The sequence below is a fragment of the Panthera tigris genome, chromosome A1 (assembly GCF_018350195.1).
Source record: "Panthera tigris isolate Pti1 chromosome A1, P.tigris_Pti1_mat1.1, whole genome shotgun sequence".
NCBI classification, from domain to species: domain Eukaryota; kingdom Metazoa; phylum Chordata; class Mammalia; order Carnivora; family Felidae; genus Panthera; species Panthera tigris.
In genome coordinates, this window is record NC_056660.1 from 129,354,017 (window position 1) to 129,381,847 (window position 27,831).

A 27,831-nucleotide genomic window follows, 5' to 3' on the forward strand; every position below is an offset into this window, starting at 1 on the left:
TCTTCATACTCTTTTGATATTGGCTTTTGCAGAGCAGAAGTTTTTAATTTTAATGAAGTCGAGCTTCTTAGTTATTTCTTTCATGGATTCTGTCTTGGGTGTTGAATCTAAAAAGACATCACTGTACCTTAGAAAACCCATTTAGATTTTCTTCTATGTTCTCTTCCAGGAGTTTTATAGTTTTGTGTTTTACGGTTAAGTCTTTGATGCATTGTGAGTTAATTTTTGTGAAGGGGTTTAATTAACGTCTGTCTGGATTAGTTTTTTTGAATGTGGCCATCTAGTTGTTCTGGCACCATTTGTTGAAGACACTGCCTTTGCTCCATTGTATTGCCTTTGCTTCTTTGTTAAAGGTCAGTTGAGGGGTCTATTTCTGGGCACTCTGAGCTGTTGGAGTGATCTCTTTGTTTTTTGCTAGTACCACGCTGTCTTGATTACTGTAGCATTAACACTAAGTCTTGAAGTTGGGTAGTGTCACCCTTTCACCATTTCTCTCTCTTTTGGCTCTTTCCAACTGGAAGTTGGGTCTAGAGTCTTGGTTAATTAAGGCTGATGATATTTGGTATTTTAGAAGTAAGGTTGTATACTAATTGCATCACATCAGGAGGCACTTAAGGTCAAGTTGTGCAGCTGTTGTTGATACTAAGTTTGTTCTTTTGGTTGAGCTGGTGACTGACAGATCTCTTCATTTTAAAGGTCTGTTTGTTCACTGAATTTAGCAAGTCATTGGTGGGTGGTATTTGAACATACTGGGAATATTCTGTTCTTAATTTGTCGTTCTTTCATCTAATGGTTTTAGCATCCTTTGTTGAGCCATGCCTCAGTAAATTATTTCATTGAGGGAGGCTTTTTTGTTTTTGAAATTTTTCTTCAATTTTTATTGTATTTTTTTTCTAAGTCATTTCACTTACAGCTTTAATATTTAATAGTGGCGTGGAGTTATTGTTTGTGTGGCATGTTTTCAAACTAAGGACAGATACAGATAATGGGACAGCCTATTGCCTATGGTTATGGCTGCAGTGAAGGTCACTGCAGGCCAGGGAAATCTGTTTGTTGTTGGCAGGCAGAGGTGCTGAGTTTTCCCTTATCTAATTGTTTCTTTTAATGAAAACTAGAAAGTTTCCAACTGTAGGCACATCTGTATGTCTTTGGATTTTGGGTTTTTCCAGGATTTGGAAAGTAACTTCCAGGAATGGGCCTAGAAAGTCCATTTATAGGGTATGAGTATTTTTAGGCTCTTGGTCACTTATTTCCAGGTTATTTAGACTTAAAAGTATCAAAGACTACAACAAGTTCAGTGATGAATGAATTGAATTGACTAAATTGTAAAATAGTGAGAAGATTGAAATGCCTCCCCTTTTAATTTGCACCTTCTCTTTTCCTATTATTGTTCTTAGGGAAAAAGAATTTGCATTTAGATTTTTAATAATTCTCTTCTATAGTTTAGTTCAGAGCTAATACAGTACTCAGAAGCACTATCTTTCTTGCTTATGAATTTGAAGTTATGTGCAGTAACGAAAATCAGAGCAGCCTCATTGTGTGCATTATGTTTTTATTTTTTTAAGTAGGCTTTGCACCCATTGTGGAGCCCAGTGTGGGGCTTGAACTCAAGACCTGAGCTGAAATCAAGAGTTGGACGCTTAGTTGACTGAGTCATCCAGCCACTCCGTATTGTGTACGTTATTAATTAGGAAACCGAGGCATCCATTCTTTTAATACGGTTAGAAGATTTCTTTCACTCTGTATGGACATCTGTACTGCAGAGACACACCTGTGCTTCCACTGTGAGGGAGGGACTTGCTTCCCGGGCTTTCAGGCTTATCTGGTGATGGTCTCCAGGAAGATTCTTTCAAGTTCTTGGAGACATGCCTTTAGCTCTTCCCGCAACGTAGTATTTGTCTCTCCCTATTCCTTCCACCTGCTTCCCTCACTCCCTCCCCTTCTTCCCTTTTCATCTTTTGCTATTTACCGTCAAGTCTTCAGATTTTTTTTTTTTTTTTTTTAATGGAGATGAGCTATGTGTCTGGATCATTACCAGGTGGCAGTAACAGTAGCAACCCTATTAATTTCTGTATTCTAATTCCAAAAAAGGGTATTGAAGTGTAGTTTGCTGTGTGTACCACCCTCTAACCTGACCACCAGTCATCAGTAGTCATCTTTTTAAAGATTTTATTTTTATGTAATCTCTGCACCCAACATGGGCTTGAACTCCACAACCCTTCGATCAAGAGTTGCATGCTCTACTGACTGAGCTGGCCAGGTGCTCTGGTAGTCACCTATCTTTTATTCAAATAAAAGTTTATTTCTGTAGTGTTATGTTTGAAGGTCTCACTACATTATTCCCCGTTCTTTGTCACCATTGCTATCCTTTCAAATGAATTCTACAATTGAGTACTCTGTTAATATTTCCTACATAGAAAATGTGATCCTTTTAAATTATTAGGGATTCAGGAATCTTTTTGACAGTTTCTCCAGGAACCTATTAGGTGAGAACACGGTGTGTTTGTAGGTGTTCGGGAGTAGGGTGGTGTGGTGAGTGCATTTTATGTTACAGTAGGAAGAGCTTGTGTTCTAAAGACTTGGTTATCAGGCCTCACTCTGCCATATACTAGTTTGCTACCTGACCCTGGATAACTGTTGATAACTCTAAGTCCTTCCTCTTATAAAACAGTGATATTAATCCACATGCCAGATTTGCTTTTATAGGCTTGTTATGGCATCTTTAAAAAAGTTTAATAGGCTTTAGCATTGTGGTATTTTAAATAATCCATTATAGGTCTGTCATTCCTGAATCGTTATTTTTGATGATGCATTTAATCTGCAATTTAGGAAGTGATAGCTTTTTAAAGCTTCCTTTAAAAGTTAATTAGCACTTTGTAATCTTTCTAGCAGAAGTTCTGAATGGTGGTTTCTCAGGCCTAAAAGCCTTTTGCCCATGAAATAAACCATTCATAATATTGTTTGTGTGGAGGAAATACACTGGATTCCAACTGGTATTCTAGAATCTTAGTTTTTACAGTTAAAAAAATTTTTTTATTCATTTTTGAGAGAGAGAGAGAGAGACAGAGGATGAGTGGGGGGGGGTGGGCAGAGAGAGAGGGAGACACAGAATCTGAAGCAGGCTCCAGGCTCTGAGCTGTTGGCACAGAGCCCGATGTGGGGCTCAAACTCGTGAACTGCGAAATCATGACCTGAGCTGAAGTCTGACACTTAACCTACTGAGCCACCCAGGTGCCCCTTTACAGTTTGTTTTAGTGATTAGAATAGTTCTCTCTGCTTCACACCTCAGTATCTCCCAGAATTTGGGTAGAGAAAGAGACCCTTTTTGATTCTTAACCTAACATCTATTATAGTGCGTGGCACAAAATTGGTTCTCCAGAAGTATATGAACTGAGCTCTTTGTCCCAGACTGTATGGGCTTCTTGAGAACAAAGTTCAAAAGCAGGGGGAGGAAGGACAGAGTATATACTTCTGTGGAAGACCTGAATGGAGCAAGCTACTGGAGGGAGATAGGGATGGAAACTCTAGCAGCTTCCAGCAGAACAGGTGAATGGTGATGGTAAAGTGAAGCATAAAAGATACAAGTACATAGGCTTAAGGATTGCCTTGCTCTGAAGGTCCAGACAAGTGTGAAGCTGTGTATGTGTGTGTGAACACTCTGCACTGTCTTTGCTGTAGGTAAGAATTGCTCTGGAGGCTGACATTAGTCAGTGATTTTATTTTTCAAGTAGTAGTTCCCAAAATGCTAAAACCAGTAAGTGAAAGAACAACTGTTGAGAAACAGAATAGTTCCAGCCATAGATAATTTGCTGAGTACAATGTAGAAACAAACAGACCTTTAGAGTGAGGATGTCTATCAGTCACCAGCTCACCTAGGGACATGGCCTTTTTCTTTTTTGAGTTGGGTGGAGATGAGTTCTGCCAGAACCTTTTCTCTGTTATTTTTGAATTTTTTGAATTTTTATTTTTTTTTAACGTTTATTCTTGAGAGAGAGAAAGAGAGTGTGAGTAAGCAGGGAAGGGGCAGAGAGAGAGGGAGACGCAATCTGAAGAGGCTCCAACCTCTGAGCTGTTAGCACAGAGCCTCATGTGGGGCTTGAACTCAAGAGTTGTGGGATCATGACCTGGGCCTAAGTCAGATGCTTAACCAACTGAGCCACCTAGGCACCCTGTTTTTCTCTGTTATTATATTCATATATTCACATATTCTTCCAGTGACTTTGTTGGTACAGATGTAAAAGTCCAGACTTTTTTTTTTTTCTCCTGCAAGGTCACACATGATCTGTTCCTGTCTGCTTCTTCAACCTCATCTGGTTCCATTTTCTCCTTTTCTCATTAAGTGTCAATCGTATTGGCCTTCTTAAGTTTGTTTCTGATCTTAAGGCCTTGTTTTCATTTGTTTTCCCTGTCTGTCTGGAGCCCTGCTTTCAGATCTTTGCCTGCCTGGGTCTCTTGTCTTTCACGTCTCTTTTAAATGTCACTTAAGAGAAGCCTTCCCTGAAGACCCAATCTAAAGTAACACATTCAGAGGCACCTGGGTGGCTCAGTTGTTTGAGTGTCCGACTTTTAATATCAGCTCAGGTCATGATCCCAGGGTGGTGGGATTGACCGCATTGGACTCTGTGCTGAGTGTGGAGCCTGCTTAAGATTCTTTCTCTCTCCCTCTCTCACCCACTTGTGCACATGCACACTCTCTCTCTCTCTAAAAAATAAAAATATAAAATAACACATTCACTTATGGTCGATATTTAACATGATTGTATTTTCTTCATATTACTCCTTCCTCCCTCTCTCCCTCCCTCTCTCCCTCCCTCTGTTTCTTTCACAGAAGTACCTTTTTCCATTGGAATGTATGCAGCCTGAAGTTAGGGACACTATTTTGTTTGCTGCACTATTTTATTCTCAGCACCTAGAACAGTGCCTGGTACATAGCAGGCTTTCAGCAGTTTTATTGAATAAATCCATTAATTAGCTGTCATGTGGTACAGTGTAAAGTACTCTTTTGTTCAAAATTGATCACTTACTTTATTCACCAGATACCAATAAAGCATATATCCTGTATTTTGTTGGGCTCCTGGTACTACAAAGTTGTCAGTTTTGTCCCTGGAGGTAGACAGTATTAGATACTGATTAAGACCATTGGCTTTGGTGTTCAAGTTCAAGCACTGCTGCTTAGTAGATTGTGGCCTTGGAAAGGTAAGGTCTCTAATCCTTTAGTTTTTTACCTAAAATATGGGGATAATTGGGGAGCCTGGGTGGCTTAGTCGGTTAAGCATCTGACTTCAGCTCAGGTCATGATCTCACGGTTCGTGGGTTTGAGCCCCGCATTGGGCTCTGTGCTGACAGCTCAGAGCTTGGAGCCTGCTTCGGATTCTGTGCCTCCCTCTCTCTCTGCTCCTTCCCTCGCTCATGCTCTGTCTCTCTCTCGCTCTTTCTCTCTCAAAAATAAACATTAAAAAAATTAGAAAATGGGGATAAAGATATCTACTACATAGATTTATTACTAGGAATAAATAATAAAGCATTTAGTACAATGCTTGGCATATATATATATATATATATGTATATGTATATATGTATGTGCTCAGATTGGTGCTTTTTTTTTTTTTCCTTTTTTGTTTTTAAGTTTATTTACTTCTTTTGAGAGAGAGTGTGTGTGTGCGCACACAAGCAGGGGAGGGGCAGAGAAAGAGGAGGAGAGAGAATCCCAAGCAGGCTCCATGCTGTTAGTACAGAGCCCAATGCAGAACTTGATCTCACAAACTGAAATCATGACCTGCGCTGAAACCAAGAGTTGGACACTTAAATCAACTGAGTCACCTAGGCGACCCAGATACTGGCTCTTTTTAAGAAAAATTTTTATTTTGAGATGCCTGTGTGGGTCCTTTGGTTGAGTGCCTGACTTTGGCTCAGGTCATGATCTTGAGGTTCATGAGTTTGGGTCCCATGTCGGGCTGTGTGCTGACATCTCAGAGCCTGTAGACTGCTTCAGTTCAGATTCTGTGTCTCCCTCTCTCTCTGCCCCTGCCCTACTCATGCCCTGTCTCTGTCTCTGTCTCAAAAATAAACATTAAAAAAAATTTTAAAAAAGAAAGAAAAATGTTTATTTTAGCCAGGTGCTCTTCCATTAATTGGGGGAGAATCACTGAATTTAGTGTTTTCCATACCCTAGACAATTCCTTGTGAGAACTACAGATCAATGCTGGTCTGTTCTTCTTTTATAGGAATGTATGATCGAAACTACTGTACATTTTGACATCCACTGAGTTGCTGCAGAGCTGGGTTTTCAGGTGTACCTCAGTTGTAGATGTTCAAAAGTTGTATTTCTCATACTTGGGCAGTGATAAGATTTACCTAGAGAACTTACTACTAAGGCACTCATTTTTGACCCCCAGCCCCTATTTTCATGATGGAAGTTTGGAGAGAGACTTGAGAATTTTTATTTCTGTGAGGTGATGCTGGTATTTCTAAAGTAGGGCTTTTCAAAGTTACCCAAATACAGTAGCCACTAGCCACATGCGGCTATTGAGTACTTGAAAGGTGGCTAGTTCAAAATACAATGTGCTTTAAGTGTAAAGTACACAGGACTTTGTAGACTTACTATTAAGAAAAGCGTAAAATATCAAAATTAGTTTTTTCAAAATATTGATTATATGTTAAAAAGGTAATGTATGGGATATATCCAGTTAAATATAATATTAAAAATAATTCCACATCTTTTCACTTCTTAATGTGGTTGCTAGAAAATGTAAAATTGCATACATGACTTGCTTTTGTGCCTTGTATTATATTTCTCTTAGAAAAACATACTGCCCGTCTCTTGAAAATATCTTCTAAGGTCTCCATAAAGTAAATTTCTCTGAGATAGCCTGTTTTTGAAATCATACATTACCAACAAGCCCTCTAAATTGAGTGAAAATCCATTCACTTGTTTTCAGGTGGTAATGAACACAGAGACTTACATTGTTCAAGGAACTCCAGGTTAGGGAGGGAGGCAATATATATTTACAAGGCATCCTAGTCAGTTCTAAAGTACAGACCAGAACAGACTACTAATTTAAAATTTGAGTTTACTTCCGTTGCTAATTGGTAGTATTTTGTGTTCCACTTATCGTATCCTAGCCCTGCTTTACTCACACAGGCTTTAAAATTGTTGGTTTTCCTGGGGCGCCTAGGTGGCTCAGTCGGTGGAGCATCCAACTTCAGCTTAGGTCATGATCTCAGTCTGTGAGTTTGAGCCCCACGTCAGGCCCTGTGCTGACAGCCCTGAGCCTCAAGCCTGCTTCAGATTCTGTGTCTCCCTCTCTCTCTCTCTGCCCCTCCCCCACTTATGCTCTGTCTCAATCTCTCTCTCTCTCTTTCTCTGTCAAAAATAAATAAACATTAAAAAAAAATTTAAAAAATTGTAAGTTTTCCTTGAAAAGTTTAATATTTTGTGCCATTTCTTGTTGAGTCAGCATTTGGATCCTCCTTTTCATTAGTCTTTGCAGTTTAATTACAACTCTTAGGAATTGGTTGCTTTGGTTGTGTTTATGGGTTAATGACCTTCATACTTTTACTATCTGGAACAGTCTTCAGTTTTAGATAGAATTACAATCACAAGGCTGATTCTCAGTCACTTTTGCTTTGAGATTTATTTTCTGTTTTTAGCTTTCAATTTTTTGAAAATTGCTTCATATAAGCATTTTGTGTACATGCTTCATATAAGCATTTTGTGTACAATTATACGTACTTGGGTCAGTATACAATTGTACACTGTTTCGGGGGTGATTAGAAACAATGCTTAGAAAACTATCAATAAATTGCTAAATGTATTTTTAGAATGGCTTCAGATATTTGGTATAGGATTAGATGATCCAGTCCTTAAGGTTTATATTTTTATATTATATTTTATGTTTATTGATTTAGTTCATTTTTTCCCCACAGTATTTCTTGAATATACCTTTGTCTTTTAAATTTTAGAAAATACTTTGAACACGTGTTATTGATGGAATATAAGATGATGTTATGAGGTACTTAGCAATAAGTCAAAGAATAAATTTCTTTTTCATTTTTCTAACTTTGGTCTTAGTAGGGATAAAGTGGTAAATTCTTATAACACTTAATATTCTTCTTTTAAAAACTAGGAAGGTGTTATACTTAGCCTTAGGCAGACCGTGATATTTAATCAGAATTTAGTCCTTTGGTTTTTGTGTGTGGGTTTCTTATTTGCAATTTACTATTACCTTCTAATGGGACATTGAAGACAGTTTCCATCAGAAATAAGTTGATTTAAGCAGAAGTTAGTTGAATTACCAAAATTCTAAGTTAGAAATCCAGCAGAAACATGCGAGGGTAGGTGAATGAAGTACAGGAATAATTCAGATCATTGAACCTTTTTCTCCACTTATGTTACTGTTGATTTTTTATGTATAATGTTGATTCACATATGTTAACTTATCTTTACCAGGTGTCCATGGATCTCAATAGTGCCAGCACTGTTGTTCTTCAGGTCTTAACACAGGCCACCAGTCAGGATACTGCTGTATTAAAACCAGCAGAGGAGCAACTGAAACAGTGGGAGACACAGCCAGGTTTCTATTCAGTGTTATTGGTAAGTTGTTGTAAAATAGTTGATTACTATTTTTAATAAAACGAGACACCATTCATTTAATTGTTCTCAGAATCTACTTGTACTGGTGGTTTACTTTAGTGAAACTGATCCAGATGTTTGCCTGTCATTGCCACTGCCATTTATTAATTCAGGGCATGGCACTTGAGAGTGTTGAAATGTTTGTTGATTGTTGAATAGATAACTGAACAGGGTATTGGTAATGTCTGCTCAGAAGGCAGGACACTGCTGATACTCTGTTTTAGCATGTTCATGCTGACTTCAGGACTGTAGACAGTACACTTTCATGTTTTGTCTTTATTCTTGCCCCAGTTAATTTATGTTGTCACAGTTGTTCAGTCTCTCTACTGCAGCATAAGTCTTTGCTCAGTGTGTTGCTTTATTATTATTATTTTTTTATTGCTTATTTATTTATTTTGACAGAAAGCTTGGGGGAGGGGGAGAGAGAGAATCCCAAGCAGGCTCCATGCTGTCAGTGCAGAGCTGGCTTTGGGGCTTGATCTCAGGGACTGTGAGATCATGACCTGAACCAAGATCAAGAGTAGGATGCTCTACTGACTGAGCCACCCGGGGGCCCTTACTCACTGCATTGCTTTAAAACATGGTTTTCTTTTCCCCATCTAAAAATTTCATTTTCTTGACACATTTGATCTTATGGGTGTTATGGAAAATAGTCTAATAATTAGCAATATATGCTTTAACTAAACTTTTCTAGGAGTTCAAAGCTTTGGTTTATAAAAATTATTTTCTGAATGCCAGAATAAAAGAATGTCTTTTTTTGTATTGACAGTCTTCTTTATTCTTTTCCTTCTTATGAAAATTTCGCAACTCTGATGAGTGTTTTTTGCATTTGGCAAGGGCAGTAAGGCTGCCAATTGGATCACAATTTGATCCAGTTTTGAGACTTGGTTGTAAATGCCGAACAAACTCTTCACCATACCTTTTTTTTTTTTTTTTTTTTTTTTTTGGAGAGCATGAACAGGTAGGGTGGGGAGAAAGGTGGAGTGGGTGGGGGGAAAGAGAGAGAGAGAACAGAGAAAGAAAGGAAAGAAGGAAGAAAAGGACAAGAAAAGGGAAGGAAAGAAAGAAAAGAAGGAAGAAAAGGAAAAGGAAAGGAAAGGAAAAAGGAAAGGAAGGAGAATCTTAAGCAGGCTACATGCCCAGTGTAGAGCCAGACATGGGGCTTGATCCCATGACCCTGGAATCATGACCTGAGCCCAGAATCAAGAGTCGGATACTCAACTGGCTGAGCCACCCAAGCACCCCTTGTTTACTGTATCTTATAAAAATAGAAGATTATGAAAGTTGACATACATATTCTTGATTTCATGGCTAAAATGCTTGAGTTACTTGTTAAACTTAGGAAGATACTAGTCATACCTAGAATCATACTTGATATTCTGAATATAAGTGAAAGTTGGGTGTTTGGCCCAGTGGAAAAAAGGTAAAAAACATTGATTAAAAAATAAAAACAGATTGCTTTTTAAAGATACTGAAGATAATATTCTATCCTTTTTTGGATAACCCTACTGTCACGTTTGTAAAATTTGGGTACAGAATATTTCTGAGTATCTTTATTCTTCATATGTTTATTTAAATGAATATACTGGATAATTAGCCTTGTGTTTTTTCAGGTCAAAATATAAAACACTTGTGGTATTTCTAATTTGGGTTACTCCCAGACCCTAAAAAAAACAGTAGCTTGCTGATTAACTGTTTGCTTCTTGTGCAGTTATGAATTGTTACTTTTAAGTGCCTAAGCCTTTTGTTTTTATATTTACTAGCTCTACTTTTCTTCTTAGAGGGATAGTAAAATTTCTTTTAGATGGGATAGATTATAACAGATGGAGAAATTAAGTTACAGGCAGGAATTTTTTAATTTTCCCTGAACTCACTGTCTTGGTACTTTTAATCTCTTGTTGCCTTAGCTGTTCTTTCTAGTTTGGAGGTGGAAAATTTGCATTCCTGATCTTCAGACTTGTGTTCCTGTCTTGTTCTTCAAAGTACTTCAGGAATATTTCTACTTGGATTGACACCTGCAGCTTGACTTTTCTTGGTTCGCGAAGTTTAGGCGAGACAGGCAGATAGCCACCAACTTTCCACATTATTTCCATCCATTTGTTCATTTGCTCCTCAGGTATTTATGACTCTGTCTTTTGTGGAAGGCAGACATGTAAAGTGTTAAAATCGAATGCGATTAATGTGGTGGAGAAGTCCATTCTTTCTTTTGCAAAGGAGACCTAAAAGAGGGTCTCTGTCTTAGTTGTCAGGGGTATTAAAGAATAAATGGACATTACACAACTCTCTTTGTAAATTTTATTTCTGGTATGTACGTGGTTTTCTAAAAATGGGATATTTCTAAAAACATACCTGTTTTTTATAGTTTACATGTGATGTTTTTCTGTAGTAAGGAACATATGTCCACATCATTGCTTTTGGTTTTGAGGTTTTCCCACACAAGGTTGTGTTTAGGAGTTCAACTTTGGGAATTTGAGTAGTTTTTGGTCTGAAGTGTAGTGCAATTTCAGTCAGTTAAGATACTCCTCATTTCCCCTATGTAACCACTAACCTAGATAAGTTTTTTATAAAGAAACAAAACACTTTATGGGCACCTGGGTGGCTCAGTCGGTTGAGCATCCTGAGCATTCGGCTCAGGTCACACTCTTCATGGTTTGTGAGTTCAAGCCCTGCATTGGGCCCTATGCTGACAGTAGTGGGGGCCTGCTTTGGATTCTCTGTCTCCCTCTCTGTCTGCCCCTCCCCTGCTTGCTCTTTCTCCATCTCTCTCTCAAAAATAAACAAACATTAAAAAAAAAGAAATAAAACACTTTAATTCTGTGTTTGTGATGTCTTAGTGTTAACATTTGTTGTATTTTTATTTCCATATACAAGTGTTATGAATTTTTGTTAATTTTAGTAATGTTTTTGGTAAAAATGTATAAAGGTCACAGAACAGTTACAATTTTCTCCTTGATCATTAAGACCTTGTTGCATGCTTTATTTGCACAGTCATTTTTATGATCTCCTGCAGCTCTGCAAAGCAAGGACTGTCTGTACTTGAATTAATGTTCTGTCACATTTATTTGTAAGCTTGATTATTTTGATAAGAGAATACTTTGAAATAACTCCTTTCATAGGATGTGCTGATAATGCAGGGGCTTTGACTCCTTAGAATCTTTGAATGTATGCTTTGCTGGGTCTACTTTTTTTTTAATTGAGAAGATATTTATTTCAGTGTTTTGTGTGTAGGTTGTGGTATATAATTATGTTTCTTTTTTTCTGAGTTTAATTTTTTATTAGGAAAATTTTCAGACATCTAAAAGTAGACTAAATGGATCCCAAATATTTATTACTCAGCTTAAAAATGAACATACTTCTACCACGTGTGCTTTCTTACATGAACTCTGGAGCTCATAGAGATTTAGAAAACATGTTCTTTGTAGCGATAACACTTAAGTGAAACATTTAAAGTGTTATCCATATTTAACTATGGGTAAAGTAATTATACTTTAACTTATGACATGTTCATTTTAATGCTTTGTTTTTTGTTTTTTTTACAGAATATTTTTACAAACCACACTCTGGATATAAATGTAAGGTGGCTTGCTGTGCTATATTTTAAGAATGGAATTGATCGTTATTGGAGACGTGTAGCACCTCAGTAAGTTCTGTCACTCTCCCTGGCCCATGTAATCCTTTCCAGATTCGGGGCAGTATACAGATGTTCCTCTTAATCTTTATTCTTTATGTGGAAGAATGCATTTGTGCTTGCTTCAGCACACACATTAAGTTAGAACAGTGCAAGGAAGGTCAGCATGGTCCCTGTGTAGGATGACATTCACTTTCTTAAAGCGTTTGATATTTAAAAGAAAAATGTGTTAACTACTGAAGAAGTAAAGGGTTCTATATGTCAGTATTCCTATTACTGCTTTTCTCCCCGAGTTATTTTTATTTAAGGGGGAGGCTGTGGATTTCTTGCTGTCTTTTGCTTTTGAGGGTATCTAATTTTATGGGCACAAAAATGCTAAGTGAATGAATTAGGTTGCAAAGTTTTTTTGTTTTTTTTTTTAAGAGAAGTATGAGGTTAGGATTTTGAAAAAAAGTTACTGAGAAGGAAATCCCAGGTCATTTTACCTTCCAAGTCTTCTGCATAATTGCCTTTGTGGTGGGAATAGGGTCGTAGCCATTTGTCATCCCTTCAGATTGAGTTGTAACTGCTCTATAGATGGTTAAGTGAAAAGATATCTCTTGATAGTTAATTATATGTTATGTAATAGATGGAAATTAAATATAGACATGACCCTTGAATTCATTTGATAAAATAGAGTGAACTTTGCTAAAGAAGTAACTTAGTCTTTGTTCCCCAGTAGATGGCACTATAGCTCTTTATGTTCTTTATATTCATAAGTCCTTAAAAAAATAAACTTGTCAGAGTACTTCAAGGTGTGTATAGAATATGCTCTTGAATAATATTAGAAGCAATTAGAATATTTAAAGAAATTTTTTTTGATGTTTATTTTTGAGAGAGAAAGGGAGAGCGTGAGCAGGGGAGGGACAGAGAGATAGGGAGACACAGAATCTGAAGCAGGCTCCAGGCTCTGAGCTGTCAGCCCAGAGCCCAATGCTGGGCTCAAACTCATGAGCCATGAGATCATAACCTGAGCCGAAGTCAGACACTTAACCGACTGAGGCACCCAGGCACTCCAAAACAACTAGAGTATTGTAAGGCTGCACTAAGGATACTGTAATATAAAATAAACATTTCTCTTACTTTAGAATTCATAATTTTGAGAGAAATGAAGTAGTGATGAGGAATTGTGTATTATTGATTTACTGGAACCATTGCAGCACTGCACACCTTTCTATTGCTCTGTCCAATTAAATTTTAGATAGCTCTGAAAATTCATTCTGTTTTACCAGTTAATATGAAGAATATGGTTACCAATGACCATTTTGGAAGGTAGAATTAAAGGTAGATTCAATTAAAGGTAGATTCAATATTTCAGATCATACATTCACATAAAGAATTAAAAATGGGAATTTAGTTTAAATATGAAAAGTTAAAGGGGATATATGGTATTAGGTACTTAAATGCGAAGCTTTTTCTTTTAGTATAGATTGAGATATACCCTGGAATGGAGATGAATGTGGGGAGGGAGCAAGGATGGTAAGAATGTACTCAGAAACGCAGCAAGGGAGCAACACTCAGTTATAGAACTCATTTAAATTTAACACACTTAAAACATCTGCTTGTGTGTGTTCTTATCTAAGTTTCATCTTATGTAGTTCCTGCCCCTACCGCTATTTTCACGGAATGAGCATCAGTTTGAACTTACAGATCATTACTGTATATAATTCAACTTTAACTGGGTCCTAATTAATTAGATACTATGCAGTTTGTGCTTGGAAACTAATCTGAATTCATCTAATGATAGCATGTGCATGAAATTAAAGGTGCAGTGTTAACCATTAGTGGAGAATTGCTAAAGACATGAGTTTTCTCCAGGTTAATATCTAAGTTGGAAGTACAACACAATCATAAAAGGATTAAAGAGATCATTTTTCATGGGAAAGCCTAGACTTGCATTAGGCTTTGACTCTTTTTCACCTGAATGTTTATCTTAATCTTGTTTTCTCATTTGTTTACTCACCTGGTCATAGTTAAGGTTTATAGAGACTGTTATTGAAGTACAATATACAACATAACTGAGAAAGTGCACAAATGAAGGGTACAGTTTTAATATTTATAATGGGACCACATCCATGTAACTAGCACTTGCAAGTAGGTGGAACATTAGTAGCGCCCAGAAGCCTTCCTCCTGCCTGGCGGTCACCTGTGCACCCCTCCCCAGCAACATTTGACATCTCTTAACCATACATTAACCTTACCTGTTTCTGAAGTTCCACAAATGGAAATCTTATACTATGTTGTTTTGTGTGTCTTTCATTCATTTTTACATTTGTGAGATTTACCCATGTAATTGCCTGAAAAGTTTTCTCATATGTAGGAGGAAAATATTCCATGTTAGGAACATAGCATATCTATTTGTTCTGCTGCTGTTGGGCGTTAAGGTTGTTCCTAGTTTTTGTCTACTAATAGTAATGCTTCTTGAAAACTCTTCTGCATATCTTATTGCACATAAGTGCATTTTTTGGTCATGTGTAGTCAAATGTGTGTTCAGCTGTAGTAAATACCATCAATTTGTTTTCAAAGGTTCATACTAATTTACATTTCCACAGGGGCATATCACTGTTGACATTTGCTGCTCATTAGCACATTTGGTCTTATCTGTCATTTTGGTAAATTTTTCATTTTTCTGACCAACAATGAATATCTTTTTCATATACTTATTAGCCATTTGAATATCCTGCTTTTATAAAGGGCTGCCATTGTGCAAAAAAATGGGTTATCTTACTGATTTCTGGGACTTCATAGGTTTTGGACTTTTGTTGAAAATACACATTGGAGGGGCGCCTGGGTGGCTCAGTCGGTTAAGTGTCCGACTTCAGCTCAGGTCATGATCGCACGGTCCGGTCCGTGAGTTCAAGCCCCGCATCGGGCTCCGTGCTGACTGCTCAGAGCCTGGAGCCTGTTTCAGATTCTGTGCCTCCCTCTCTCTCTGACCCTCCCCCGTTTATGCTCTGTCTCTCTCTGTCTCAAAAATAAATAAATGTTAAAAAAAAAAATAAAAAAATAAAAAAAAAAGAAGAAAATACACATTGGAAATATTTTCTCTCTGTCACGTGCCTTTTCACTTTCTTGTGTTTTTTGAGGAGAAATTCTTAATTTTAATGAGGTTCAACTTAGCTATTTTTATATTTTTTTGGAGCCTATTATAAAATGTTTGCTTAGTCCAAGATTATGAAAATATTCTGCACTTTCTGCTAGAAGCATTGTTTTCTGTTTTACACTTAGGTGGATTATCTGTCTGGAAGTGATTTCTTTGTTAGGTGTGTATGCGAAGTGAGGCTGCAGCCGGTATTCCTTCTCTAACACATTTCAGTGGTTCCCTTGTATGTGCTGTTCATATATAAGGATCTGTTTTTGGATTCTTTGTCCTGTGGCCTTTCTGTCTTTGCTTTAGTTGTTACTACTTTCTTTACTTTTTCCAATTTAACTTGCTGGTTTCTAGCTTTTTGAAATGGAAGCATAGATAATTCACTTTTAGTTTTCCTTATATATGCATTTAAAACATTAGGTGTTTTCTTGTAATCTTAGCTTTAATTCAGTTTTATTACCACTCAGTTGATAAGATTTTAGAATTCCTCTTGTGATTTCTTTTTATACCCATGGGTTAATTAGAAGTATATTTCCTGATTTCCAGGATGTGGGGCTTTTTAGTTATTCTTTTGTTACCGATTTCATCCTTGGAAATGTGCTGTCTTGTGTTACAATCTCAGTGTATTGTTCTGTGTTAAATGTTATATGTGTGCCTGAAATGTTATATGTGTGCCTGTTACATGTGTGTTTTGCCATAATTGGTCAGTTATGCTATTCACATTTTCTATATCCTTATTGATTTTGTTGTTGCTTTTTTCATCATTTTCTGAGACAGATATGTTATCTCCAAATAGGATTAAGGATTTGGCCATTTCTTCTTTACATTCTGTTTTTGCTGTATATGTACAGGGACTATATTATTAGGATCATACAAGTTAAATGTTTTTACATTTTTGTTGAATTGACCTTGTCCTAATCATGAAATGTTCCTCTTTGTTTCTAGTAATGTGTGTGGCATCCAGCATAGTTTGTCTGATTTTAATAGAGGTACATCAACCGTCTTATGGTTGCGTGGTACATCTTGTTCTGCTTTTTTCTTTCAATTTCTTTGTTCTATTTAAAGCCTTTTTTAAATTTTTTTATGTTTTATTTTTTATTTTTTTTAATTTTTTTTTTTTAACGTTTATTTATTTTTGAGCCAGAGAGAGACAGAGCATGAACAGGGGAGGGGCAGAGAGAGAGGGAGACACAGAATCGGAAGCAGGCTCCAGGCTCTGAGCCATCAGCCCAGAGCCCCACGCGGGGCTCGATCTCACGGACTGCGAGATCATGACCTGAGCTGAAGTCGAACGCTTAACCGACTGAGCCACCCAGGAGCCCCTAAAGCCTTTTTTTTAATGCTTATTTATATTTTTTGAGTGAGAGACAGAGTGGGAAATGGGAGAGGATCGGAGAGAGAGGGAGACACAGAATCTGAAGCAGGCTCCAGGTTCTGAGCTGTTGGCACGGAGCCCTGTGTGGAGCTTGAACTCATGACCTGTGAGATCGTGACCTGCGCGGAAGTCGGATGCTCAACCGACTGAGCCACCCAGGTGCCCAATCTTTGTTGTTGTTTTTAAAAATAGTCCTTTTGTGGGGCACCTGGATGGCTCAGTCGGTTGAGCATCCGACTTCCGCGCAGGTCATGATCTCATGGTCCGTGAGTTAGAGCCCCGCATCGGGCCCTGTGCCGACAGCTCGGAACCTGGAGCCTGTTTCAGATTCTGTGTCTCCCCGTCTCTCGGTTCCTCCCCTGCTCACGCTCTCTCTCTGTCTCTCAATAATAAATAAACGTTAAAATAAAATAGTCCTCTTGTAAGCATCAGAGGTATTGGCCTGTTGTAGTTTTTTGTATTATCTTCATCTGATTTTGTTATCTGTACTCCTGGCCCCATAGGCTGAATTTGGAAACTTTCCCTCCTCTCTTTTTTGAAATAGTTTGATAAGAATAGGTATTAATTTTAATATGTTAAATTTGATGTTTACCTTTAAATGTTTGCTAGAATTTGCCTATGAAGCCGTCTGGTCCTGGACTTTTGCTTGTTGGGAGGTTTTTGACTACTGATTCAATTTCATTCCTGGTAATTGGTCTTCAAAAAATTTTGTATTCCTGATTCACTTTTGGGAGGTTCTATATTTTTAGGAATTTATCCATTTCTCATAAGTTGTCCGTTTTGTTGTCATGTATTTTTTCATAATATTCTCTTATAATACTTTATGTTTCTGTGGTGTTGGTTGTTATTTCTCCTCTTTCATTTATGATTTTGAGTCCTCTCTCTCTCTCTCTCTCTCTTTTTTTTTTTTTTTTTCTTCTTTTCTTTTCTTTTTTGGTCTAGCTAAAGGTTTGTCAATTTTGTTGATCTTTTGAAAGAACCAGTTCCTGGTTTCATTGATCTGTTCTATTGTTTTTTTTTTTTAGTTTCTGTTTGATTGATTTCTGCCCAAGTGTTTATTTTTTCCTTCCTTCTATTGGTTTTGGATTTTGTTATGTTCTTTCTCTAGCCCCTTTAGGTATAAAGGTAGGTTGTTTATTTGAGATTTTCTTGTGTCTTGAGGTAGGCCTGTGTGGCTATAAACTTCACTCTTAGAACAGCTATTGCTGTATCTCAAAGTCAAGGGCTTTTCATTTTCATATGTCTCTGTATTTTTTAAATTTCATCCTTGATTTTTTTGGTTGACCCATTCATGGTTTAGTGTATGTTGTTTAACCCCCTGTATTTGTGTTCTTTCTCGATTTTTTTTCATGTGATTGATTTCTTGTTTCATAGCATTGTAGTCAGAAAAGTTGCACGGTATGAGTTGAGTCCTTTTGAATTTGTTGAGGCTTGTTTTGTGGCCTAATAGGTGATATGTTCTGGAGATGTGTTCCATGTGCACTATCTTGTTGGATTGTTCCCTTTAAGGTTACCTAGTGTCCTTCTTTGTCTCTTGTTACAGTGTTTGTCTTAGAGTCTATTTTGTGTGATGAAAGTATTGCTACCCCATTTTCTTTGGCACTCATTTGCATGTTACCTGCTTTTCCATCCCTTTACTTTCCATCTACATTTGTCTTCAGGTCTGAAATTAGTCTCTGATAAGCAGTGTATAGATGGATCTTGCTTTTTTATCCATTCTGTCACGCCATGTCTTTTGATTGGAGTATTTTTTCCGTTTGCATTCAGAGTATTTATTGATAGGTCTATACTTACTGCCATTTTGTTACCTGTTTTGTGGTCGCTTTTGTAGTTTTTCTCTAGTCCTTTTTTCTGTAGCTCCTTTCTCTGACAGTTTGATGGCTTTCTTTAGTGATGTACTTGTTTTCTTTCTCTTTATTTTTTACATATCTATTCCAATTTTTTGACTTGTGGTTGCCATTAGATTTACATATGACATCTGCAGATAGCAGTGTATATTAAGTTGATGGTTGCTTAAGTTTGAACCCTTTCTTTACTACTCTCTCTTCCACATTCTTTGTATATGGTGTCATACTTTACACCCTTTTATTGTGCTTCCTACTTTTCTTACTCCTACTTATGGTCTTTTTTTTTTTTTTTAACTACGAGGATCCCCTTTAACATTTCTTGTAGGGCTGGTTGTAGTGGTCATGAATTCCTGTAAATTTGGTTTGTCAGTGAAACACTTTCTCTCTCCTGATCTGTGTGACAGCCTTATTGGATACAGTATTCTTGGTTGTAGTTTTTTTTCCCCCCCTTTTCTTTCAGCATTTTGAATATATCATGCCACTTTGTGCTGGCCTACAGAGTTTGTTGAAAAATCCCGATTATAGCCTTGTGGGGTTTCCCTTGTATGTAACTGTTTTTTCTTGCTGCTTTTGCAAATCTTTCATCACTATTTTTTGTCATTTTAATTACTACTTGTCTTGGTGTGGACCACTTTGGGTTGTTTTTTTTGGGAGCTTTCTTTGCCTCCTGGTTTTGGGTGTGTTTCTCTAGATTTGGGAAGTTTCAGCTATTTCTTCATGTACATTTTCTGCTTTCTTTTCTCTCTGTTCTCCTTCTGGGATCCCTGTAATGTGAATGTTATTATGCTTGATGGTGTTGCTAAATTCCCTTACTCCATTTTCATTTCGTATTTTTTTTTCTCTTGTTCAACTTGGTTACTTACTTTTCACTACTCTGTCCTCCATTCTTCCGCTTCCTCTAATCTATTTACTGCATCCATTGAATCTTTATTTTAAGTTACTGAGTTGTTCATCTCTGATTGTTTGTTTTTTGTTTTCTGTCTCTTTGTTAAGACCACTGAAGCAGTTCTCTCTTGTCAAGTCCAGTGAGTAGCTATGATCATTACTTTAAATTGTCCTATCGGGCATATTACTTACCTCCATTTCCTTTAGCTCTCTTGCTATGATTTTGTCCTGTTGTTTCATTTGGGACACATTCCTCTGTGTTTTCATTTTGTCAGACTCTCTGTATCTGTTCCTGTGTGTTAGGAAAAGTCAGCCACCCCTCCTGATTTTGAAAGTCGTGGCTTAATGAAGAAGAGATCCTGTAGTGCACTTTCCCATTCACCACAACATGGCACCTCAGTGATAACTCCTGTGTGTGTTGTATGCACCCTGCTCTTGTGATTGAGCTGTTTTGCTCTTAACTTCCCTCTTAGAACCACTTTTGCTGCATCCCAGAGATTTTGGACCATTGTGTTTTCATTTGTTTCCTTGTATTTTTTTTATTTTTTTATTTCCTGGTTGCCCCATTCATTGTTTAGTAGCTTGTTATTTAACCTCCATGTATTTGTGATCTTGCCAGATTTTTTCTTGTGAATGACTTCTAGTTTCATATCATTGTGGTCATATGTGTGGAATGATTATAGTCTTAATTTGTTGAGGTTTTTTTTTTTAAGGGCTAATGCGTAATCTATTCTACAGAATGTTCTGTTTGCACTTGTAAAGAATGTGTATTCTCCTGTTTAAGGATGGAATGTTCTGACTATATCTGTTAAATTCCTCTCTTCCTCTTGCTGATGTTCTGTTTAGATGATCTGTCCATTGATGTAAATGAGATATTAAAGTCCTTTATTATTATTGTGTTATTATGGATTAGTTCTTTTATGTTTGTTATTAACTGTTTTATGTATTTGGGTACCTGTATGTTGTGTGCATAAATATTTACTATTATTATATCTTCTTGTTTGATTTTTCCCATTTTTTTAAAAACTTTTTAATGTTTATTTTTGAGAGAGAGAGAGAGAGACAGAGAGACAGAGTGCAAATGACGGAGGGGCAGAGAGAGAGGGAGACACAGAATCGGAAGGCAGACTCCAGGCTCTGAGCTGTGAGCACAGAGCCTGATGTGGGGCTTGAGCCCATGAACCATGACATCATGACCTGAGCCACCCAGGTGCCCCTTTCCCATTATTATTGTATGGTGTCTTTCTTTTCTCTTGGTTCATCTTTTTGTTTTAAAGTTTATTATGTCTGATATAACCTTGGCTACTTTGGCTTTCTTTTGACATCCGTTTGCGTGATAGATGTTTCTGCATCCTCTCTTTCAGTGGTGGGAGCCCCTTTGGAGTATTCTGGCCCGTTTTGGGGCTGTGTGCACACTACCCGGCTTGTGGCACTGCTTTGTATGGCTCTAGCCAACGAGGTATTGTACGGGGCAGATCCTCAGGAGAATACCGGAGTGGGGCACACTGTTAGCAGGCTAGGTGAAGAGCGTTGGTGCTGACTGGTTCCATCATTTGTCTGCATTTCTAGGCTGTGGTTAGGGGAGGGAAATGGTGCCTGATATCTCCTTTGTTTTTGGAGAAGTCTCCCAAAGCTCCCTGCCTCTCCAGCACAGGCTTTGAGAGTAGTAAACAAATCTCTTTCCCATGTTTTTCAGACTGCTGCCTCTTTGCTTGCTGTTTGTTGTGCTGTCTCTTCAAGGGCAGGGACTCCTACCTTCCCAGCTTTCCCAGAGCTTGCCCAATGATTTTTAATGTTCCAGGGGTAAGCCTCACTGATTATGCGGCCTCTTTGGTTTTTAAGCCACATGTTACAGGGATTGGTCCTCCGTTTGTGTACCTGTGTGTGTCCTTCATGCCTGGGGTACCTGGTGTGGGGGTTTGCTCCTCTTCCCTCTCTGTGCCTATCTCATCCTTCCCTCCTTAGGACAGTCCTGCAGGTCTCTTTTGCTCTTGGCCGCGCCTCTGCCCAGCCTACCCTCTTCAGTATTGCCTCTTGTCTACATTTAGCTGTGAAGAGTCTGTTCTGCCATTCTTGGGGCCGTTTTCTGGATTATTTACACAAATGTGGGTGTTATCTCGTTGTATGTGTGGGAAGATGATTTAGGATTCTCCTTCTCCGCCATCTTTCCCTGAAAAGCCAGCAGCAGTAGTGCTTTACATTTATCTTTCTAGTGTTCTTCCTTTCGGTGGTATTGGGCTTCCATCTGGATCCATTTGTTTTCAGCCAAAGAATTGCCTTTAGCAGTTTTTTGGTGCACATCTGTCAGTGAACACCTTGAAACTAGAAATCTAGTTTTTTTTCTTCTCTTCTTCTTTTTTTTTTTTTTAAAGTAAGCTCTGTGCCCATGGTAGGGATTGAACTTATGGCCCAGAGATGAAGAGTTGCATGCTCTACAGACAGAGCCAGTTAGGTGCCTCTAGAAGTCCATTTTTCCTCATTGTATTTTAATCTGTATATTTTCTGCTGACTTCTCTTTAAGTTTGTTAGCTTTATTTTGCTATTTTTTAAAAAGTCAATTCTAGGATTTTCCTTTGGTATTTTTTAAAACATTGTTTTTAAAGTTTATTTATTTTGAGAGAGAGAGAGAGCATGGGCAGGGGAGGGGCAGAGACAGAGGGAGAGAGAGAGAAAATCCCAAGTAGGCTCTGGGCCTCAAACCCACAGACTGAGATCATGACCTAAGCTGAAACCGAGTTAGACACTTAACCTACTGAGCCCCCCAGGCACCCCTATTTTTGTTTTTTGTTTTTAAATGAATTCCAGCTCTGTGGTGAAATAGTACAGTTTTCACCTATTTTGATCAACTAATTAATAATTTTTTTAAAGTGTGATTTTGATAATTACAATGTCTGTATTTCCTGTGTGTGTGGTGTTTTTGTTTTTTCTTTTTTCTTTTTCTTTTTTTTTTTTTTTTCTTTTGTTTTGGCATGGCGCCCACTGTGGGACCTGAACTCAGTACCCTGAGGTCAAGACCTGAGCTGAGATCAAGAGTTGCATGCTTAACTGAGCCACCCATGTGCCCTGTGTATCTTCCTATTTAAAAAAAAAAAAACAATTTTTTTTTTTTTTTACATTTTATTTATTTTTTGAGAGAGACAGAGACAGAGCACAAGTATGGGAGGGGCAGAGAGAGAGGGAGACACAGAATCGGAAGCAGGCTCCAGACTCTGAGCTTTCAGCACAGAGTCCGACGCGGGGCTCAAACTCATGGATCGTGAGATCATGACCTGAGCCGAAGTCGGGTGCTTAACCGACTGAGCCACCCAGTCACCCTTGTGTCTCCTATTTTTATTTGTGTTTTGATTTTAATAACTTTTACCTGGTTTGTAGTATACATAGTCAGTTTTTGACTGAATGCTAAGCATTGTTGAGGGAAAATTGGAGAGGCTTGGAATTTTGTTATTTTTCTTTAGAGAAAATTTTAATTTTTTCCAGGCAGGCAAATAGAATATGACTTCAACCTTGACTTAGTTGAGGGTGATCTCTTTTTGGTTTACTTTTTTTTTTTTTTTAATTTTTTTTTTTTATATGTTTTTATTTATTTTGAGAGCCAGCAGGGGAAGGTCAGAGAGAGAAAGAGGGAGACACAGAATCTGAAGAAGGCTCCAGGCTCTGAGCTGTCAACACAGAGCCCCATGCAGGGCTCAAATCAATGAACCACGAGATCATGACCTGAGCCGAAGTTAAACCCTTAACCACCTGAGCCTCCCAGGCACCCCATCTTTCTGGTTTACTCTTAATCCTAATTTTTAGCCTTCTTCGGGTTTCAGCTGCAATCTTTGGGTGTTTACCAAAGTATTGCCTTACTGGTTCGCCCTGAGCGTCAGTTTTTGCCTTTTCAGCACTTGAGACTTAGTGAAATCTCTTAGCTCATTAGTCGTGTAGTTCCTGCTTTGATTTTTTATGGGCAGATAGCTCCAGGGGAAATGTTCTGGTTCATCACAGTTCCTCTCCCTTTTTTCTAGACCTTCATCTTTCAAGTCATGGCTGCCTACATTGTTTTAGATGCTGCATTAGTTTCTTCAGTCTGCCATAACTAACTACCAGAAACTGGGTAGCTTACAACAACAGAATTGTGTTGTCCCGCAGTTCAGGAGGCTAGAAGTCTAAGGTGAAGATGCTTGTCAAGGCTTTGCTTATTCTGAAGGTCCTCGGGAAAAATCTTTCCTTGTCTCTTTTTAGTCTCTGTTTGTGGTCTGCAATCGTTAGGGGTTTTTGGCTTGCAGTTGTAATCCCGATCTCTGCCTCCATCATCACATGGCCGCCTTTTCACGTGTTTGTTCCGTGTCTGTCCACGTTTTCCTTTCCTTGTAAAGGGCACCACCAGTCATTGGATCAGGGCCCACCCTAATTTGTTATGACCTCATTCTGACTTGATTACATCAGCAAGTGTCCAGTTTTAAAATAAGGTCACATTCAGAGATACTTGGGGTTAAGGCTTGAACATATCTTTTTGGAGGGACACAGTTCTACTCGTAACAGAGAGATGCCTTAATACTTAAAAAACAAAAAGTTGTGTAGCACTTTTATAGCTGATCTTACTGGGATGATTCGTCTGATACCATCTACTCTATCATAGCCATAATGGAAAACCTTAATATGGGGGCTTTAAAATGTAATTTTTAAATAAACAATACATTCATATATTTCAGAAATCAAAATGTGTATACTCTAATAGTGAATATTCTCCATCCTGGTCTTTTGCTCTTGTAGTCTACTAACTCATTTGCAGGCAGAATTGTTAGTATTGTTTTTATCCTTCCTGGAGGTGTAAAATGAAAAATTATAAATTAGTTGATTTTTTTTAATGTTTATTTTTGAGAGAGAGAACATGTGCAGGCGTGGGAGGGGCAGAGAGAGGTGGACAGAGGCTCTTAAGCAGGCTCTGCGCTGATACAGCAGGGGGCCTCCAAGGCCCCCTAAACTAGTTGATTTCTAATAAGTCTTGAATTGCAAATATCCTCTGATTCCTGATCCCTTCCCCTATAGAATAACCTCACTCAGATTTTATAAAAGAAGTCGGTGGAAGGCTAATATTTATTCATACACACTTTTTTTTTTTTTTAAGAAACCATTAATTTTTTTTAGGCAACTATTTTTATATTAATGAAGCAGATGTCACAGTACCACATTTGTCATTCTGGATTTGTCTTATTTCCTGTTGCTTACTATTTTGTACTTTGTATTCACTTGTGAAGGAGCTTTACACTTAGGAATTACTTGATGTGTCAATATACACGTAATGGCAATAATTCTATTTATTTACCAAAACTAATGAGTGGCCTCTTTTTTGAAAGGCTTTTTATTGTTAAAATTCAAAGTAGTGCTACCTATGTTTATTGTTAGGTAGCATCCTCTTGCATAATGAATTAATCTTTTTACAGTGCTCTCTCAGAGGAGGAGAAATCCACGTTGCGTGCAGGGCTAATCACCAACTTCAACGAACCAGTAAACCAGGTTAGTGAGAAAATGAATACTAAGTATGCTTTCTGTTCCCCTACTTTCTACTTCGTTTCCGAACTAATTTTGTTTTTTGGCAGGAAAAATGCAATTTTATCATGTCTATTTGTAATATTTGTGGGTTTTAAATTTTGAGGTTAATTTCTAGCTGTCAAGAATTTTCGTTATATTTGGCTGTTTTAAAATTCAGAAGTCATTTTAAGAAATACAGTATTGAAAGCAAGTCTCTATATATTTCTAGTCTTATTGCATAGAAATTAATTTTGATGATTTGTTATTCTCTACCTCCTTTTTAAAATTTTATTTGAATGTTTATTCATTTTTGAGAGAGTGAGCGAGCAGGGTAGGGGCAGAGAGACCAAGGGACAGAGGATCTGAAGCGGGCTCTGTGCTCTCAGCAGCAAGCTCAGTGCAGGGTCTAAACTCACAAACCTGAACCCATAAGATCATGACCTGAGGGGAAATTGGATGGATGCTCAGACCACCCAGGCACCCCATTCCCCTCCTTTTTTTAAACTACAGTATATCTTGTCTATTCCCGACACCCATGACATTTTCACTTCTCCCTATATACTGTAATAGATTATTCAGTTCCATTTCTTTCTTCCCTTTACAGTGAGATTTTGCGTGTAAGAATGTTTTGCATATGGATTCAAAAATTCGTAAATTTTTACAAGTTACTGTTTATTACACTTAATTATTTTAATTTGAATATTTAGCCTCACTGGATTTTGTGATGTATCTAATCCAGTTCTATCTCAATCTGTTCTACAGTGATCTTAGTTCTCTGCTTTGTAGTCCCTTGAAGGAGGTGAGGGAAGATTGGGATTAAAGAAGTATTTCTCACTGGGGCAGGAGATGGTTGGGAGGGGTTTGTGATAAACCATTGCTTAATATGTTCTGTCAGCCAGCATTTGGGAAACACTGATCTGTACAAATGTCATTATTTACAAATATAATATTTGATGTTCATTTCTACTCTTAGGTCACTGATTCTCAAACTTTGTGGTCTTATAACTTCTTTATCTAAAGAAATAGATAACTTCTTTATCTATTTATTTTATGCTAAAATAAAACGGCACATTATATCTTGATATTTACTGTTATCAATTGACACAAATTTTTTAATATTAATTAACATAAATAGAATTAAAAAAAAATGAAGCATAGTTGTTTCCCCCAACAAATACATATTTAAAGAGAAGAGTGGCATTGTTTTGCATTATTGTTTATCTCCATAGTGTCTGGATATTTAAAAGAAAACATCTAGATTTTCATATCTGCTGCTTCCTATACTCTGTTGCCAAGTATTATTTTAGGAAAAGTTACATGAAGAACATCTAGCATCACAGTGATAAATTAAAGAGAGACCTTGCAGATCCCTGAAAGGGTCTTAGCCCCCTTCCCCTCTTCAAGGGATTCATAGACCATACTTGGTGAACCACTGTCTTAAGAAGTTTTCAGTGAAATTGTATTCACTTTTGTCAAATGTATAACTGACCAGAAGGTAATTTTCAACTGTGAATGCATTCCTTATCTGTTGCTTTGATTATATACGTGTGTTTCTGATGACTACTTTGTTTCCCTTTAGATTGCAACTCAGATTGCAGTGCTGATTGCAAAAGTTGCTAGATTGGACTGTCCTAGACAGTGGCCTGAACTCATTCCCACTCTTATAGAATCTGTGAAAGTCCAAGACGATCTTCGACAGCACAGAGCATTACTTACCTTCTATCATGTTACCAAGACTCTGGCTTCCAAACGTCTGGCTGCTGATAGGAAATTGTTTTATGATGTAAGTGATTTAACATAGTTAATTTTGATTATGAAAACTACTTGTGTAGAAATGTTTGTAATTTTACTTCTCTATTGTATCGAAAGATTATGAATTCTTTCCATTTGACCTTAGAAAGTTTAGAATAATAGATAACACCTGAAAGATTTTAAACTGGATAGTGATGCGACCCATAAGATGGCTAGGTTGCCAGAAGTGGGGTATTGGTTGGTAGAGAACAGTCTGAAGGCAGAGACTGTTATGAGGGTATTGAAGTTCACATGGGAAAAAGAAGCTGCGGTAAAAGGGAGCATTTATGAGGGATAGAGCTGAAATTCAGAAAGTTAAAATTTTGACTTGCTTGGGTAATTGATGGATGTAGGTCAGATATAGGGAGGGAGTTTGACATAACTGGTGGGTGAGAGCCCTTTATTGGTTGTTTTAACACCATTTGTTGAAAAGACTTTGCTTTTTTCATTCACTTACTTTGACATTTTTGTATTTGACTGTTTTCACCTTACTAAAGTAGTGATTTTCATGCTGTTCAACCTGTTTTGGACTGCACCTTGTAACACTGGTGACTCTCATAGTATTTTTGCCTTTTGTAAGCCTCACTTTGACCATATAATTTGGGAATCTGCATTTTTAACAGGCTCCCCAGGTGATTCCTACGTACATCAAAGTTTAAGCCAGAATTCCATTAGGTTCCCTATACTTTCTTTAAAAAAAAAATTTTTTTTTAGTGTTTGTTTATTTTTGAGGCGGGGGGACAGAGAGAAAGGCAAAGATTCTGAAGCAGGCACCTGTCTCTAAGCTGTCTGCACAGAGCCCGATGTGGTGCTTGAACTCCCAAACTGAGAGATCATGACCTGAGCTGAAGTCACATGCTTAAGAGACTGAGCCATCCAGGTGCCCAGGTTCTCTTTACTTTTAACCTAGTGGTTTTAAATAGCCAATCTTAGATTTATTCAAGGATGTTGAATATAAGAGAAATTGTGTTTGTTGAAGATTGCTTTTTATTTTTTATTTTTTTAATTTTTTTAAAATGTTTATTTATT

At 37.5% G+C, this 27,831-nt stretch overlaps 1 protein-coding gene across 5 annotated transcripts in view; it reads left to right on the forward strand.

The window, feature by feature from the left end:
- IPO11 (importin 11) overlaps window positions 1-27,831 on the forward strand; it is a 191,967-nt gene that overhangs the window by 11,170 nt on the left and 152,966 nt on the right. For all 5 annotated transcript variants that reach the window (XM_015536575.2, XM_042987619.1, XM_042987616.1 and 2 more), the window contains exons 2-5: window positions 8,450-8,593; window positions 12,172-12,272; window positions 24,924-24,996; window positions 26,591-26,794. In XM_015536575.2, the coding sequence (XP_015392061.1) occupies window positions 8,456-8,593; window positions 12,172-12,272; window positions 24,924-24,996; window positions 26,591-26,794 (516 nt within the window). In that variant the 5' untranslated portion in view covers window positions 8,450-8,455. The remainder of the gene's footprint in view (window positions 1-8,449; window positions 8,594-12,171; window positions 12,273-24,923; window positions 24,997-26,590; window positions 26,795-27,831) is intronic.